The sequence below is a fragment of the Falco peregrinus genome, chromosome 3 (genome assembly GCF_023634155.1).
Source record: "Falco peregrinus isolate bFalPer1 chromosome 3, bFalPer1.pri, whole genome shotgun sequence".
In the NCBI taxonomy this organism is placed as follows: Eukaryota; Metazoa; Chordata; class Aves; order Falconiformes; family Falconidae; genus Falco; species Falco peregrinus.
In genome coordinates this window covers 104,776,909-104,794,543 of record NC_073723.1, presented here as the reverse complement: position 1 = coordinate 104,794,543, position 17,635 = coordinate 104,776,909, and the positions used below count along the sequence as shown (strand labels likewise).

Sequence of the window (17,635 nt, the reverse complement as noted above, 5' to 3'; positions counted from 1 at the left end):
CCTCCCCCCCGCCCATCCCCCCCCCCGGCCCCTGCCCTGCGCCGCGCCATGAGGGGTGAGCTCCCCTCACCCCCCCCCCCCCACCCCTCATCATTATCACCCCCGGGGGTGGGTGGCTGTCCCCCCTCCCCCCCCCCAATTCCCCCTATAGGGGCCGCTATAAGGGCCCGGATGCCCTTGGGTGGGGCCGGGGCGCGGCGACACCCCCTCCCCCCCCCCCCCCCGCCAGTCCTGGCCCCCCCCCCAGCCCTGCCACTCCCCCCAGCTCCCGCTGCCCCTCTGGCTCCTGACCGTGACCTCGCTCGTGACCCCGGGCCAAGGTGAGACCACGACTGCCCCCCGGGGCTGGGGGAGGCTTTGGAGGGGGGGAGGGGCCCGACCCCTGCGGCTTTGGGGGGGGGGGAGGGGTCTGATCCCTGCCCCCCCCGGGGCTGGGGGTCTTTGGGGTAGGGGAGGGGCCCGATCCCTGCGGCTTTGGGGGGGGGGGGGGGGAGGGTCTGATCCCTGCCCCCCCCCCGGGGCTGGGGGTCTTTGGGGTGGGGAGGGGCTCGACCCTTTACACCCCAAGCCCCCCGGACGCCTCCGTTCCCTTCCCCAGTATGGACCAGTTCAACCCCGCTGGCACCCACAGCTGCCTCCAGTCCAGGTGAGGGGGGAGGGGGGGGGCATTGGTTTGTACTGGTCTATACTGGGGAGGACTGGGGTGTAGCTGGGGGTGGGGTGGTGGTGGTCCGTAGCGATCCATACTGGTGTGGAACTGGGGAGGGACTGGGCTGTGGGGGTGTAGACTGGTAGCAGCGGCCTGTGCGGCTCTGTACTGGTCTGAACTGGAAGCGTGGTATGTGTGTGTGTCCCCAGGGGTACAGACCGACCCCTCCCCCCACGACCCTCCCTGACCCCCAAGAGCAGTGGGACACCCCGCCCCCCCCACCCTGGTGAGTGTTGGCCCCCTCCCCCATGTCTGGGACCCCCCCCCCAACATCTGGGGACCCCCCCGGACACCTGGGACACCACCCCCCACCCCCCCCCGGGGACCCTCCCCATGCCTTGCCCCCCCTCCCAAGTCTGGGACCCCCCCCAAAACCTGGGACCCCCCCCCGAACACCCAGGACCCCCCCTCCCTGGCATGGGACCCCCCCCGACATCTGGGGATGCCCCCAGACATCTGGGACCCCCCCCCATGTCTGGGGACACACACCCCCAACATCTCGGGACCCCCCGGACACCTGGGACACCCCCCCCTGCCGTCCTGGGACCCCCCCCTATCTGGGACCTCCCCCCCAACATCTGGGGGATCCCCCGGACATCTGAATCCTCCCCCCCGTCCTGGGGACCCCTCCCACATCTGGGACACCCACCCCCCCCCCATGCCTTGCCCCCCACCCCCCCAAGTCTGGGACCCCCCCCCCAAAACCTGGGACCCCCCCCGACACCTGGGACCCCCCCTCCCCTGGCATAGGAACCCCCCCAGACATCTGGGATGCCCTCCACGCCTGCCCCCCCCCCCAGGGCCCCTCCCCAAAACCTGGGACACAGGGGGACATGGGGGGGACACAGGGACACAGAGGGACACAGGGGGACATGGGGACCCACGGGGGGACATGGGGGGGACACAGGGACATGGAGGGACACAGGGGGACATGGAGGGGACGTGGGGACACACACAGGGACATGTAGGGTGACATGGGGACAACATGAGGGGGACACGGGGGGGGACATGGAGGGACACAGGGGGACATGGGGGGACACACAGGGACATGTAGGGAGACATGGGACACACAGGGGACGTGGGGGGACATGAGGGGACATGGGGGACACACGGGGGAGGACATGAGGGGAACATTGGGGGACACGGGGGGGGACATGAGGGGATGTGGGGGGGACATGGGGACACACGGGGGGGACACAGAGGGACACAGGGGGACATGGGGGGGACACGGGGGGACATAGGGGGGATATGAAAGACATGGGGACACATGGGGGGGGACGTGGGGGGGACATGGGAGGGACATGGGGGCCACACGAGGGGGGGACATGGAGGGACACAGGGGGACATGGGGAACCATGGGGGGACATGGGGGACGGATACAGAGGGACACAGGGGGGCATAAGGGGACATGGGGACACACACAGGGACATGGGGACACATGGTGGGGACACGGGGGGGACATGGGGACATGGGAGGGGACATGAGGACGACATGGGGACAAAAATGGGGGGACATCGAGGGACACGGGGGGGGCCGGGGGGGGACACGGGAAAAGGGGTCACATGGGGACACGTGGGGACACTTGGGGACATGGGGTCATAATGGGGGACATGGGGGACATGGGGGGGTGGGGTGGGGCTGTGCCGGCTGAGCCCCTCCCTTCTCCCCCCCCCCCCCCCAGGGGGACGATGGGAACCTGAAGGATGAGTTCTACTACGGTCAGTCCTCCAGCCCCGCCCCCCGCCGGAGCCCCGCCCCTCCCATGCCCCACCCCTGGCCCCCGGCCCCCTACCTGCCACAAGCCCCACCCCCCCTTCCTAAAGCCCCTTGTTTGCTTGCCCTAGCCCCCGCCCCATTACAGCTCTGCCCCACCCCAGGCCACACCCACCTCAACTGCTCCACCCCCTCCTTAAAATCACCGCCCCTTTCCGATTCATGGGGCGGAGCTTTTCCCACCCCATAGCCCCCACCCATGGTGCTACGCCCCCCTCCCCAGCCATAGCCCTCTGTGAAACCACGCCCCCTCCCTAGCCACGGCCCCTCCCCAGCCATGCCCCCAACCATGCCCTTCCCCAGCCACGCTCCCATAACCCTCTGTGAATCCACACCCCCAAAAGCCACGCCCCTCCCCAGCTATGTCCCTCCCAAACCACACCCCATCCCCAGCCATGCCCTCCGTTAAGCCATGCCCCCAAAAAAGCTCCGCCCCTCCATGAAACCACGCCCCTCCCCAGCCATGCCCTTCCCTAACCACGCCCCTCCCAAAGGCCCTGCCCCTCCACAAAACCACACCCCTCCCCAGCCACATTCCAGCTAGCCACGCCTCACCCAGAGCCATGCCGCCACATCGCAGCCCCTCACAAAGCCACATCCCCAAACCACGCCCCTCCCAAGCCACGCCCCTCCGTGAAACCACACCCCTCCCCAGTCATGTCTCTCCCTAGCCACGCCCTTCCCTAACCATGCCTCCAAAAGCCCCGCCCCTCCACAAAACCACACCTCTCCCCAGCCACATTCCAGCTAGCCATGCCCCTCCCAAAGCCATACCCCCACCGTGGCCCCCCAAAAGCCATGCCCCAAGCCACGCCTCTCCCAAGCCACGCCCCTGCAAACCACACCCCTCCATGAAACTACAACCCCCCTCCACCCCCTTTACAGCTCCTTTACCCCCCCCGCCCCTTTTCACCCTCCACTCCTTTTCGACCCCCCACCCCCTTTTGGCCCCGCCCCCTGTGACCCCTCCCCCCTCTCGCCCCGCCCCCCAGACTACCCATCCCTGCGGCGCTGGGGGGCTGGTGTGGCAGCCGCGCTCTTTGTCACCGGCATCGGCGTCATCGCCTGTGAGTGATGCCCCTCCCCCCCCCCGGGGCCCCTCGGGGTCAGAGGTCACCCGTGCTCTGGGGGCCCCTCCCCCCTTCACCCCCCAACGTTCCTCTCTCCCCTCCCCCCCCCCCCAGGTGGGAAGTGCGGGAAGCCCCCCCACTGCCAGGGCCGGAAGAGGAAGAAGTGAGGATCCCTCCCCCCACCCCAGGGGGACCCCCTCCCCTCACCCCCCCCCTTGGGTTACCCCACCCCCTCCCCCCATAACCCCCTGCAGTCTTGGGGATCCCCACTTAAAGGGCCCCTCCCCCCATGGGTCACCCCTCCCCCCCATATGGGTGACCCCTCCCCCCCATGGGTGACCCCTCCCCTCCATGGCTTACCACTCCACCCCATGGGTGACCCCTCCCCCTCTGGGTGACCCCTTCCCCACCATGGGTGACCCCGACCCCCCATGGCTGACCCCTCCCCACCCCGTGGGTCACCCCTCCCCCCTTGCAGCCTCCCCCTAGAAGCCCCCACCCCTTTTTGCCTCCACACCCCCCACCCTGCCCACGTGACCTCCCCTCCCCCCCCCCAGCGCCTACGACATCGCCCAGATCTGAGGCTGCCGCCCCTCCCCCACCCTGCTGAAGGAAGAGAGGGCTGGGCAAGGACAGAAAGCCCCGCCCCCTCGTGAGGCCCAGCCTCGCCGCTGCGCTGGACGCTCCACCCACTTTTCATTAAACGAACCCTCCCCCGCGTGGCTGTGATGTCACCAGGGGGGAGGGAGCCAACAGTGTCAGTGCTGCGTGCTGATTGAGCGGCTGGGGGAAGGCAAGAGGCGGGGCTGGGCACCACAGGGAGGGCACTGATTGGCCAGTGGGGGCGGTGGGGCCAGGCAAAGGCAGAGAGGCTGCTGATTGGCCAGCAGGACCCTCCCCATGAGCTCAGCCAATAGGATGATGGCGAGGGGGGTGGAGCCCTGGATGGCCACGCCCACCCCCAAGCAGAGGTGGCAGCACTGTGGAGTCCCGGTCTTTGGTCTTTATTGAGGGGCGGGGGTGGGGAGTGGGGCCTCGCTTAGCCCCGCCCCCCGCGCTGGGCAGCGCCGTCTGGTAGACCACCACAGGCTGGGGGAGGGGAGGGGGCGGGGGTCAGCAGGAGGCGGGGCATGCTACGCCCCCTTCCTCTTATAGGGCATCCTGGCCCCACCCCCTTCCCCTTATATGGCTAACAGCCACCCTGGCCACGTATCTTCCCCTTAGAGGGCACCCAGGCCCCCACCCCCTTCTCCTTATAGTGCACCCAGCCATCCTGGCCCCTCCCCCTTCCCCTTTTATGGCACCAAGCCATCCTGGCCCCGTGTCTTCCCCCTTATAGGGCACCCAGGCCCTGCCCCCTTCACCTTATATGGCACCCAGCCATTCTTGTCCCCCCCTCCTATCCCTTACATGGCATCTAGCCATCCTGGCCCCGCCCCCTAAACCTTGCACCCAGGCATCCTGGCCCCTCCCCCTTCCACTTCTATGACTCCCAGACCCACTCCCTATTCCTTATATGGAGCCCAGTCCCTGCCCCCTACTTCTTATATGGCACCCAGCCATCCTGCCCCCCCGCCTCAGGCCCTGCCCCCTCTCACCGTCCGTCACCGCCCCCCTCTCCCAGGGCCCCACCCCCACTCACCACCCCTCCTCGCTCTCCTGGCCCCGCCCCTCTTGGTCCCCACCCTTGCTCAATGGTAGGCCCTGTCCCGCCCTTCGGGCCCCGCCCCGGGCCCCTCCCCCCCATGGGCCCCGCCCCCGCTCACCGGCCGGCCCCGCCCCGCCCCCCCGGGCTGCTGCCACCGCTCCCGTCACCGTTAGCGCCGCCCCCCGCCGCCGCCGACGTCATCAGCACTAGCTGCGCCCCCAACACCACGCCCTGTGCGGGGGAGGGGGCGAGGGGCGAGGCCTGTGAGGCTCCGTCCATCGCGCCTGGCCACGGCCCCTCCCTCCCGCGCGGCGCCCCCCTGCCGGTGAGAGGGAGGGGCCACAGACCCCAGAGCCCAGCCCCCAGCCCCCCATAGCGCCCCACAGTGCCCCATAGATCCCCCCATAGCGCCCCACAGACTCCCCCACAGCCCCCCCCATAGCGCCCCATAGACCCCTCATAGCGCCCCACAGCCTCCCATAGCCCCCCATAGCACCCCATGGCCCCCCATAGAGGCCCTATAGCCCCCCAAAGCCCTACAGCTGCCCCATAGCAGCCCCATAGCCCCCATAGACGACCCATAGCCCCCCGAGGACCCCTAAAGCCCCCCAAAGCCCCATAGCTGCCCCATAGTTTCTCAAAACCCCATAGCCCCCCATGGACCCCCCCCACCCTCCTGGGCCCCTCAGAGTGGGCCCCATGGCCCCCCCATAGCCCCATAGCTGCCCCATAGCTCCCCAAAGCCCCCGTAGGCCCCCATGGACCCCCCCAATTCCCCATAGCCCCCCATGGCCCCCCATAGCCCCATAGCTGCCCCATAGTCCCACAAAGCCCCATAGCTGCCCCATAGGCCCTCAAAGCCCCAGGCACCCCTATGGACCCCCCATAGCCCCCATAGCCCCATAGCCCCCCGTACCTGCATGGGGGGTCCCACGCGGTGGCATGTGGGGCAGCCCATAGGGCAGGAGCACCCCCTGCAGCACCAGCTCCAGGAAGGAGAAGATGGCACCCAGCACCCCTAGCGCCAGCCCTGCCCGTGCCTGCACCGTGGGGCAGCGTGTCACCCCCTGCTGTCACCCCCCTGCTGCCCCATAGCGTGCCCCACACGTGTCCCCATCCCCCCCAACTCACCAGCTTCACTGAGGGTCTCTGCGCCATCGCCACCAGCACCACCCCTGACACCATCATCTGAGGGGGTGGGGGGGCAGGTGTGGGTCAGGGGCTGCCCCATAAGTGTCCCTGCCCCATAAGTGCCTCCCCACCCCATAACTGCCTCCCCCTCCATATGTCCTCCCATAATCCCCACCCTGCCCCATCAGCCCCCCATCACATATGTGCCCCCCCATAACCACTCCCCTGTCCCATAAGTGCCCCCCTGCCCCATAAATGCCCCCTGACACCATAAGTTCCCCCCTGCCCCATAAGTGCTTCCTCACCTCATAACTGCCCCTCTGCCCCATGTGTCCCCTCCACCCCATAATCCCCACCCTGCCCCATCAGCCCCTCACCCCATAAGTGCCCCCCCATAACTACCCCATTGCCCCATAAGTGCCCCCCACCCATAAATGCCCCCCTGCCCCATAAGTGCCCCACTGCCACATAAGTGCCCCCCTGGTCCATAAGTGCCCCTCCCCCATAAATGCCTCCACACCCCATAACTGCCCCCCTGCCCCATAATTCACCCCCGTGCCATACCTCCCACCCTGCCCCATCAGCCCCCCACCACATAAGTGCCCCCCATAACCACCCCATTGCCCCATAAGTGCCCCCCTGCCCCATAAGTGCCCCCCAACCCCATAAACACCCCCCTTGCCCCATAGGTGCCCCACGCCCATAAATGCCCTCCTGCCCCATAAGTGCCCCCCAACCCCATAAACACCCCCTTGCCCCATAGGTGCCCCACGCCCATAAATGCCCTCCTGCCCCATAAGTGCCTCCTCACCCCATAACTGCCCTCCGGCCCCATAAGTCCCCCCCACCCCATAATTCCCACCCTGCCCCATCAGCCCCCCACCCTTTAAGTGCCCCCCCATAACCACCCCCCTTGCCCCATAAGTGCCCCCCACTCATAAGTGCCCCCCCTGCCTCATAACTCTCACCAGGGTGCCGGTGCCCAGGGGGACCCCCAGATGGGCCCCCAGCGGGTCCCTCAGGGCCACCAGGAGGGTCCCACCCAGGGCCACCTGCAGCGCCCCCAGCAGCACCTGCGTCACCTGCAGGGGCGGCGGTGGGTGGGGGCAGGGCCGGTGGTGGGCGCGGGGCCTGGGCTGGCCCCACCCACACACCCTTACTCAGTCACTACTCCCCTCCCTCACTCCTTCCCTCCTCACCCCCTATGCACTGCCTACTCCCACTCACCCCTACACCCCCTACTCAGCCTCTACTCACCCCCTATTCATCCCTGCTCCCCCTTACCCCTGCACCCCCTACTCAGCCTCTACTCACCCCCTACTCACCCCTGCTCCCCCTCACCCCTATGCCCCCTACTCAGCCTCTACTCACCCCCTAATCACCCCTGCTCCCTCTCACCCCTATGCCCCCTACTCAGCCTCTACTCACCCCCTACTCATCCCTGCTCCCCCTCACCCCTACACTCCTACTTGCACCCTACTCACCCTACTCCTACTCACCCCCTATGCAGCCCTACTCACTGCCTACTCCCCCTTCACCCTACACCCCTACTCTCCCCTTAGATCTACCCACACCTACTCACCCCCCTACTCCACTCACGCTTATTGCCCTCCCATCTCTTACCCCACTCACCCCTTCTTCCTACTCACCCCTGTGCACCACCTACTCACTCCCTACTCCCCCATATCCCTACACCACCCTCTTCCTCCCCTACTCACCCCCCATGCACCATCTACTCACTGCCTACTCCCCCTTTCCCCACACCCCCTACCCACCCCCTCTGCATGCCTACTTACTTCCTGCTCCCCCTTACCTCTATACCCCCTACTCACCCCGATGCACTGCCCACTCACTCCATACTCCCCCTTACCTACACCCCCCTACACCCCAACTTCTCATCCCCTATTCGCCATCAAAACCTGCCCCTACTCCTAGCTCACCCCCCCTTAGCCCTACTCACCCCCTGCTCACCCTTATGCACCCCTTACTAACTCCATACTCCCTACTCACCCCTACACTGCTTCACTCACCCCCTACTCACCATCATGCACCACCTACTTACTCCCTAATATCACTTTAAACCCTACAGCCCCCCAACTCACCCCCTATGCACTCCCTACTCACTCCATACTCCCCGCATACCCCTACAACCCCCTACCCATCCCCTATGCACCGCCTACTCACTCCTTCCTCCCCCTTACACCTACACCCCCCCTACTCACCTCCTACTCATACCCTGTGCACCACCCACTCACCCCCTACTCCCCCTTACCCCTACTCACCCCTACCCACCCCCTATTCACTCCCTACTCCCCCTTACCCCTACACTTCCTACTCACCCTTTACTCCTACTCACCCAGCTCACCCAGCAATCCCCCCCCCCCCCCGGGCAGTTACTTCACGGGTTACTCCCCACTTACTCCCAGGGCCAGGGGCTCCCCCCACAAGCGCCGGCCGCTCTTACCGGGGGGCCCCAGGCCCGACCCCCCCCGGCACGATGTGGGTCAGCAGCACCACCCCCTCCATCGCTCGCCGCACGGGGGGGGGGGGGGGGGATGGGCAGCGCCGCTGGCCTTGAACCCCGGGGGGGGGGAGGGGAACACACGTCCTGCCCCGCCCCTCCCCCCCCCCCCCCCCCCCCGCCAAGGGAGGGGAGAAGAGGGGATGCAGGTGTCCCAGCCCCTCCCCCACCAGGGCCACTGGGTCACCACCCCCCCCCCCAGCGCCCCTCCCCCCACCCCTGGAAGTACCCCTCCCCCCCCCCCCCCCCAGTGCACCTGGGCACCTGCCAGCCCCTCCCCCACCCCACCCCCCTCCCCAGGCCCAAGGGCTCCGCGGGGTCAAATCACAAATTTTAATAGTTTTTTCCAATTTTTGAGGAGAAAAACGGCAATTTGGGGGGCCGAGGCTCCGGCAGAGGCCCCAACCCGAGTTTCGGGTGAAAACCTGGGATTTGGGGTCAAACATGATTTTTGGGGGCCAAATCTGGGGGGTTGAAGCAAATCCTGTTTTTCTAATGGACCGGTCGGTTTTAGGGCAAAACCCTGGATTTTAGGGCAAGACGCTACTCGGGGTCAAACTCCCCCTCCCCCTCCTCCATTTTGGGGTCAAAACCTGCCATTTTGGGCCTTTTTTCTTCCAGAGGAAAAAAAAAAACACAAACCCACATAAAAAAAAACAAGTTTTGGGGTCAAAGCCAAGTTTCAGCACTGAAAAATTTTAACCCTATTTTGGGGGGAGAAAAGGCGGTTTCAGGTCAAAAGGAGCTTGGGGGCCAAATTCCCGTTTTGAGGAGAGGGAGGAAAGGCCATTTTGGGGCTAAAAATCCTGATTTGTGGGCAAAAAGGCTCTTTTTTGGGTAGCTGAGCGCTGCTTTGGGCCTGCAAGGCTGATTTTGGGGCTAAAAATCCTGATTTGGGGGCTAAACCTCCTGATTTTGGTGCAAAAAGGCCCTTCTTTTGGCAGTTGAGCACTGTTTTAGGCCTGAGAGGCCCATTTTGGAGCTAAAAATCTTTATTTGGAGGCTAAAAATGTTGATTTTGGTGCAAAAAGGCCCTTTTTTGGGCAGCTGAGCACCATTTTGGGCCTGTGAGGCCCGTTTTGGGGCTAAAAATCCTGATTTTGGAGCAATCCACCTCATCTTTCAAGGGCAAATGGCGGGTTTTCAGTCACAACACCATTTGGGGGGTAACCCATCATTTTGGGGGCTAAACCAAACATTTTGGGGGCTAAACCCAACATTTTGGGGGCTGAAACCAGTATTTGGGGCTAAAAGCAACAGCTAAAACCAGCATTTTTGGGGCTAAAAACAGCATTTTTGGGGCTGGGCAGGGCCGCCCCCCTTCACCAGCGCCACTCGGGGCCCCCCCAGGGTGACGATGGCTGGGGGGGGCCAGATGATGTAGGTGGTGGTTGCTGCCAGCGGCAGTGACTTCATCGGTGATGTCATCAGTGATGTCATCGGTGACGTCATCAGTGGGCAGGCAGCCTGCAAGGCGAGGTGTTCTGCGAACAGCCCCACCCCTCCCCAAAGCCCCAAATTCACCCCAAAATCGAGGACCTCGACCTACCTGCGATTTGGGAGGGGACTTCGTCTGGGGGTGGCGGCAGCGCCGGTGACCCCGACCTTGACCCCGACCTTGACCCCGACCTTCACCCCGGCGCCGACACCGGCACCGGCAGAGTCGCCCCATGGCCCCCCCACCTGCGCCCCGAAAACCCCTGTCACCAAAAACGGCTGGAGTGGCCCCAAAATGGGCTCAGAGCCCCCCAGGGTATCCCCGAACGCCCCCCAATCCCCCGAGACCGCCCAAAACCTCCCAAACCACCTAAGTGACCCCAAACCAGCCCAAATACCCCCAATCACCTCAAAATCCCCCAAATACCAAAAAAAAGCCCCGAATCGTCCCCAAACACCCCTGAGTCGCCCCCAAACAGCCTAAATTCTTGCAAAATATTGCCAAATCCCCCCGAATCCCCCCCAAAACATCCCAGGATCACCCCAAAGCTCCCCCAAACAACCCCCAGATCCCCCCAAATACCCCGAATTCCCACAAAATATCCCAGAATCCCCCCAAAACACCCCCAAATCCCCCCAAAATCCCCCTGAATCCCCCAAAACACCCCAAATACCCCCAAAATACCCCTAAATCCCCCCCAAACACCCTCGATCACTCCAGAGCTCCCCAAAACATCCCGGTATCACCCCAAAGCTCCCCCAAACAACCTCAAAATCCCCCAAATCCCCCAAATCCCCTCAAAACAACCCCCAAATCCCCCCCAAACACCCCAAAATCTCCCCAATCCCCCCAAAATCCCCCAAACCACCCCAAAATTCCCCAAATCCCCCCAAACACCCCCCAAATTTCCCCAAATATTACCCCCAAATTCCCCTGAAACACCCCAAATCACTCCCAAACGCCCCTGGATCACCCCAAATCCTCCCCAAACACCCCAAAATCCCACAAAATATCCCCAAATCCCCCCCAACACCCCTAGCTTCCCAAAACATCCTCGTGTCCCCCCCAACACCCCTAATTACCCCAAAACATACGAAATCCCCCCAAAACTGCCCCAAAGGAACCCCCAGATCCCCCAACCCCGCCCCCCAAAAATGCTCCACCCCCCAAACACCCCAAAATGCCCCGAATATCCCCCCCAAACTCTCACACACCCCCAAATGCCCTGAGAACACCACAAAAACCCCCCTCCCCCCCCCGCCCCCCCCTCTTTGCCTGAACCTGGCGGGTTTCACCCCAAAGCACTGCTCGGCCGGTGGGGGGTGGGGAACGGTTTATAGGGGTGCGAGGGGGGGTGGGGCCCCCCCAAACCCCGCCCCGAACCCCCAAACCCCTCATTGAGCCCCAAAACCCGTAATTGACCCCGAATTCCTGTGGGAACCCCAAAACCAGTCCGGGTACCCCAAAACCCGTCCCCAACCCCAATCCCCCCCCACCTCCCACCCCAATCCCCTTAACTCCACCCCAGAACCCCCAAACCCCACTCTTGAGCCCCCAACTAGGTCAGGGCACCACAAAACCCATCGCTGAACCCCAAAATCCTTTAGTTGAGCCCCAAAACTGGTCCAGGCACCTCCAGCCCCACCCCCGAACCCCCAAACCTGTTGTTGACCCCAAGTTCCTGTGGGAACCCCAAAACTGGGCCGGGTACCCCAAAACCCGCCCCTGAACCCCAAAACCCGCCCCCAACTTCCCTTAACCCCCGCCCCACCCCCCAACTCCCACCCCTGAACCCCCAACTAGGTCTGGACTCCAAAACCCATCACTGAACCCCAAAACCCTTTAATTGAGCCCCAAAACCGGTCCGGGCACCCCCAGCCCCGCCCCCGAACCCCCAAACCTGTCGTTGACCCCAAATTCTTGTGGGAACCCCAAAACCGGTCCGGGCACCTCAAAAAACACCTGAACCCCAAACCCACCCCAACCCCCTAAATCCCTTTAACCCCGCCCCCGAACCCCCAATCCCCCCCCCAACCCCCCCCCCTCCCCGAACCCCCAAACCCCTCATTGACCCCAAATTCCTGTGGGAACCCCAAAACTGGGCCGGGAACCCCAAAACCCGCCCCTGAACCTCCCCCAACTCCCCTTAACCCCACCCCATCCCCTAGCTCCCACCCCTGAACCCCCAACTAGGTCGGGGCACCCCAAAACCTGTCGCTGACCCCCAACCCCCCTCCACCCCCCTCCCCCAAATCCCCTGAATCCCCAAACCGAACCCCTGAGCCCCACTTAGGTCCGGGTACCCCAAAAACCATCGCTGAACCCGAAAACCGGTCCGGGCACCCCGAGCCCCACCCCCGAACCCCCAACCCCCCCCTTGACTCCCCAAACCCGTCACCGACCCCAAATTCCTGTGGGAACCCCAAAACCGGTCCGGGCACCCCGAAAACCTCCCGAACCCCCAAACCGCCCCCCAACCCCCTAAATCCCCTTAACCCTGCCCCCGAACCCCCAAACCCCTCATTGCCGCCCCCCCAAACCCCGTCACTGATCCCAAATTCCTGTGGGAACCCCAAAACCGGTCCGGGCGCCCCCACTTCCCACCCCCAGCACGCGGGTGACGTCACTGCTCCTCCCCCCTTACGTCACTGAACCCCCAAATCCCCGTAATTGCGCCCCAAAACAGCCCGGAGCGGGCGAGGGGGCGGGCGACGCCGTCCGAAGAAGCTGCCGGCCGGGTTAATTTACATACTCCTCATTTGCATACCCTTCATTTACATACAATCCCGCACCAGCGCTGCGTTTGCAAGTCCGTGTATTTGCATAACCCAGCGGCCCGCGCGCCGCTCGTTTGCATACAGTTCATTTGCACGCCCCGATTTGCATACGGCTCATTTCCATGACGTCGCCCGTTGCGCGCCGCTTTGCACGGCGCCGTCTTGCACGTCCTTTTCACGCCTGTGCGTGCACGCCAGCGCCTTGCACGCCGAGGTGTTGCACGTCCATTTGCACGCCGAGGCCTTGCACGCTGGCTTGCACGCCTCTCCTTGCATGCCCGTTTGCACGTCTGCACCTCCTTGCATGCCTATTTGCATGCCAACTGCATTGCTCATCTGTTTGCACACCAGCACCTTGCACGCTGGCTTGCACGTCTGTTTGCATGCCACTGCATTGCACGTCCGTTTGTACACTAGCGCCTTGCACGTCGGCTTGCACGCCTCTCCTTGCACACCAAGGCACTGCATGCCTGTTTGCACGCCTGCATTGCACGCCGATGCACTGCACACGTTGCTTTGCACACCTCCATTTGTACACCGATGCACTGCACGTCCTGTTGCACGGCTGTTTGCACACCGTCTCCTTGCATGCCCGCACACGCACACCAGCGCCAAACTCGCCTGCTTACACACCTCTATTTGCACACCCATGCGCCGTGCATCACTTTGCATGCCTGCACTTGCACGCCCCCGACACACTGCATATGCGGATTGGCACACCGGGGTCTTGCACGCCATTTTGCGTGCTGGTGCTTTGCATGTCCCCTTGCACACCTGCACTTGCATGCTGCATGCCTCTAGTTGCATGCTGGCGTCTTGCACGCCCAGCGCTTTGCACACGCAGTTTGCACATCCAGTGCTTTGCACGCCCAGTTTGCACACCCAGTTTGCACGCTGGCCGTTGCCCATGGGACTCGTTTTGCATGCTCACTGTGCCTCTGTGCTTGTGCAAGGGCCGTGTTGCACGGGGGGGGGGGGGGCGAGGGGCGGTGCAACCCGCTCATGCACACGCTGGTGCCAAGGGCCCGATTCTGAGGGGTTTCACCCCAAAAATAAAGGATGAAAATGGTGGGGGGAGGGGGTTGCATGAGGAGTTTCAGTGCCCAAACCCCCCAAGCTCGTGCACAAGCGGGAGCACCCTGATACCTGGGGGCACCCATGGGTGCTGGGGGGGGTCACCCCGATACCTGGGTCCTTCCTGGGAGCACCCATGGGTGCTGGGGGGGGTCACCCTGACACCTGGGTCCTTCCTGGGAGCACCCATGGGTGCTGGGGGGGGTCACCCTGACACCTGGGTCCTTCCTGGGAGCACCCATGGGTGCTGGGGGTTCACCCCAATACCTGAGTCCCTCTGGGAAGCACACATGGGTGCTGGGGGGGGTCACCTGGGTCCTTCCTGGGAGCACCCATGGGTGCTGGGGGGGTCACCCTGATACCTGAGTCCCTCTGCACCCATGGGTGCTGTGGGGGGTCATCCTGATACCTAGGTCCTTCCTCAGAGCACTCATGGGAGCTGGGGCTGGGAGGTCACCCCAATACCTGGGGGCACCCATGGGTGCTGGGTGGTCACCCTGATACCTGGCAGCACCCATGGGTGCTGGGGGGGGTCACCCTGAACCTGGGTCCTTCCTGGAAGCACCCATGGGTGCTGGGTGGGGGTCACCCTGATACCTGGTAGCACCCATGGGTGCTGGGGGGGGGTGTCACCCTGAACCTGGGTCCTTCCTGGGAGCACCCATGGGTGCTGGGGGGGTCACCCCAATACCCGAGTCCCTCTGGGGAGCACCCATGGGTGCCAGGGTCCGTGGGAGCCGTGCGATGGTGGTGGTGGGTGGCAGCTGGGGGGGGGCTGTGGGTGTGGGGCCGCCCCCCCCGGGGGGTTTATTGCAGGGGGGGGGCAGGGCAGGCAGCACCCATGGGTGCTACTCGGCCACCTGCACCCCAGCGCAGTTCTCTTTGCTCTCCGAGGTGATGGCCAGGTACTCTGAGCTGGGGAAGGGGGGGGAAGGTTGGGGGGGCACCCACGGGCACCCCAGCACCCGCTATACCCCCCTACTGCACACACCCCCCATAGACCCCATATGTCCCTGTGCGCCCCCGCACCCCCTATGGTCCCCCCAGCACCCCCAGATTGCCTATACGCCCCCTCCTGCCGCTCCAGATACCTCCCACTGCCCCCCCCTTCAGCCGTCACACACCCTATAGGGCCCCTATACCCCCGTGGTGTGCCCATACCCCCCCCCATACCCTGCCACACCTCCCTCACCCCTAAACAGCCCCCCTACCCCCTATACCCCCCCCACTCCCCCAATAACCCCTACCGCCCCGCCCAGCCTATACACCCCCTACACACCCCCTATACCACCCCATTGGCCTCTTGCCCCCCTGACCCACCGCATACCCCTCTATACACCCCCCATTACACCCCTATACCCCCCCATCCCCCCTCCATACCCCCCATACCCCTAGACCCCCCCATCCCCCCACATACCCCACCACAGCCCCACAACCCCCCTCCATACACCCCCTATACCCCCCACTAGCCCCCCATAACCCCCCATCCCCCTAACCCTCCCATACACCCCCTATACCCCCCACCAGCTCCCCATAACCCCCCATACCCCCAACCCCCCTCCATACCCCCCCCTATACCCCCCATACCCCTAGACCCCCCCATACACCCCCTATACCCCCCCCAGCCCCCCATACCCCCTCCATACACACCCTATACCTCCACCAGCCACCCATACCCCGGTCCCCCGCCCGGCCCCGCCCCCCCCGCGGCCCCGCCCACTCACGCGCTGTCGGGGGGCGGGGCGGCGGCCGCCACCTTGCGGTAGCAGTACAGCATCTCGGCCGCCAGCCACAGCGTCAGCACCACGATCAGCACGTACATCAGGATCTCCGACACGATGGACGCCAGGTCCCGCCGCGCTGCCGGCCCGGGGGCTCGAACCCGCGACCGACAGGAGAGCCGAGCCCCGCCCCCCCGCCGGAAACCCCGCCCCCCGAGCGCAGGAACAAGCCCCCGCCCCTCGCCTCCTCCCTGGCCCCGTAGGCCTGCTCGCCCCCAAGCCACGCTCCCTCCTCGCCCCGTCCGGAGCAAACCACGCCCCTGCCCCTCCCCTGCCCCTCCCAGCTCCCTCATCCCAGCTCCCCCCCCGCCCTTGCCCTGCCCCTCCCAGCTCCCTCTTCTCCTCCCCCCGCCCTTCGCAGCTCCACACGCCCCGCCCCTCCCAGCTCCCCTCGCCACGCCCCTCCCAGCTCCCCACGCCCCGTCCCTCACGGCTCCCTCCTCCCAGCTCCCCCCGCCCCTCGCCCCGCCTCTCCCAGCTCCACACGCCCCGCCCCTCGCAGCTCCCCCTACTCCCCGCCCAGCCCCACCCAGCTCCCCTTGCCCGGCCCCTCCCAGCTCCCTCCTCCCACCTCCCCCCGCCCCCCAAGCTCTACCCGCCCCTCGCCGCGCCCCTCCCAGCTCCCCCCTCGCCCCGCCCCTCCCAGCTCCCCTCGCCCCGCCCCTAGAAGCTCCCTCCTCCCCCCTCGCCCCCGCCCCTCCCCGCTCCCCCCTCGCCCCGCCCCGCTCCCCCCGCTCGCCCCGCCCGCGGCCCTGCCCCCGGGGCGCCCACCCGTGTCCACCACGGCCAGCCTCAGGGTCTTGTTCCGCGCTAGACTGTACACGTAGCCCTCGAAGGTCAGGTTGCGGCGCAGGCGGCACACGTAGTGGCCCGCGTGGGGGCGCCCTACGGCCGCCAGCCACACCGACAGGTCCTGCAGGTCCCGCGTGCCCCGCGAGCCGTTCCACGACAGCAACCCCTCGAACGGGCCGGGGGCCACCCACTGCCCCTCCTCCGGGCTGTAGTGCAGGATCTGCACCCGAACAGCACGGACAAGTATAAACCAGTACACCCCAGTAGCTCCCAGTGCCCCACAGTGCCCTATTGTGTCTACTCACTGCCCAACAGCATCCCCAGTGTCTCCCCAGTGCTTCCCCAGTAGCTCCCAGTGCAACCCAGCATCTCCCCACTGCCTCCCAGTAGATCCCAGTGTCTCCCAGTCCATCCCAGTAAACCCTTAGTAGCCTCCCAGTCCCCCCGTGCCCCCCTAATCCCTCCCAGCACCCCCTTACTACTCTCCCCAGTGTATCCCAGTAGCTCCCAGTGAACCCCAGTGTCTCCCCACTGCCTCCCAGTAGCTCCCAGTACGTCCCAGTCCATCCCAATAACCCACCTATAGCTCCCCAGTGCCCCCCAGTAGACCCCTGAATCTCCTCAGTGGCCCCCAGTACACCCCAGTACACCCCAGTAGCCCCCAGTGCCCCCTCGAACGGGCCGGGGGCCACCCACTGCCCCTCCTCCGGGCTGTAGTGCAGGATCTGCGCCCGACCAGCACAGACCAGTATACGCTAGTACACCCCGGTAGCTCCCAGTGCCCCACAGCGCCCCCTCGTGTCTCCTCACTGCCCAACAGCATCTCCACAGTGTCTCCCCAGTGCTTCCCAGTAGCTCTCAGTGCACTCCAGCATCTCCCCACTGCCTCCCAGTAGCTCCCAATGCCTCCCAGTCCATCCC

At 65.2% G+C, this 17,635-nt stretch overlaps 1 protein-coding gene and 3 long non-coding RNA genes across 4 annotated transcripts in view; 3 read left to right on the top strand and 1 right to left on the bottom strand.

Annotated features, from left to right (window-relative positions):
- LOC101914978 (sushi, nidogen and EGF-like domain-containing protein 1) overlaps positions 1 to 163 on the top strand; it is a 3,178-nt gene extending 3,015 nt beyond the window's left edge. The window contains 1 exon segment of the mRNA XM_055799925.1: positions 152 to 163. Within this exon segment, the coding sequence (XP_055655900.1) occupies positions 152 to 163 (12 nt within the window).
- Positions 164 to 259: 96 nt separating this feature from the next.
- On the top strand, positions 260 to 999 carry LOC129784059 (uncharacterized). The gene is made up of 3 exons (XR_008746378.1): positions 260 to 320; positions 599 to 646; positions 859 to 999. It is a non-coding gene; the product is annotated as an uncharacterized LOC129784059 (long non-coding RNA).
- Positions 1,000 to 2,372: 1,373 nt separating this feature from the next.
- Positions 2,373 to 4,170, top strand: LOC129784058 (uncharacterized). The gene is made up of 4 exons (XR_008746377.1): positions 2,373 to 2,427; positions 3,475 to 3,549; positions 3,667 to 3,715; positions 4,110 to 4,170. It is a non-coding gene; the product is annotated as an uncharacterized LOC129784058 (long non-coding RNA).
- Positions 4,171 to 4,540: 370 nt separating this feature from the next.
- LOC129784057 (uncharacterized) lies at positions 4,541 to 8,903 on the bottom strand. The gene is made up of 6 exons (XR_008746376.1): positions 8,752 to 8,903; positions 7,300 to 7,413; positions 6,332 to 6,388; positions 6,117 to 6,240; positions 5,319 to 5,431; positions 4,541 to 4,641 (listed from the first exon to the last, which is right to left on the bottom strand). It is a non-coding gene; the product is annotated as an uncharacterized LOC129784057 (long non-coding RNA).
- Between the last annotated feature and the right edge of the window lie 8,732 nt (positions 8,904 to 17,635).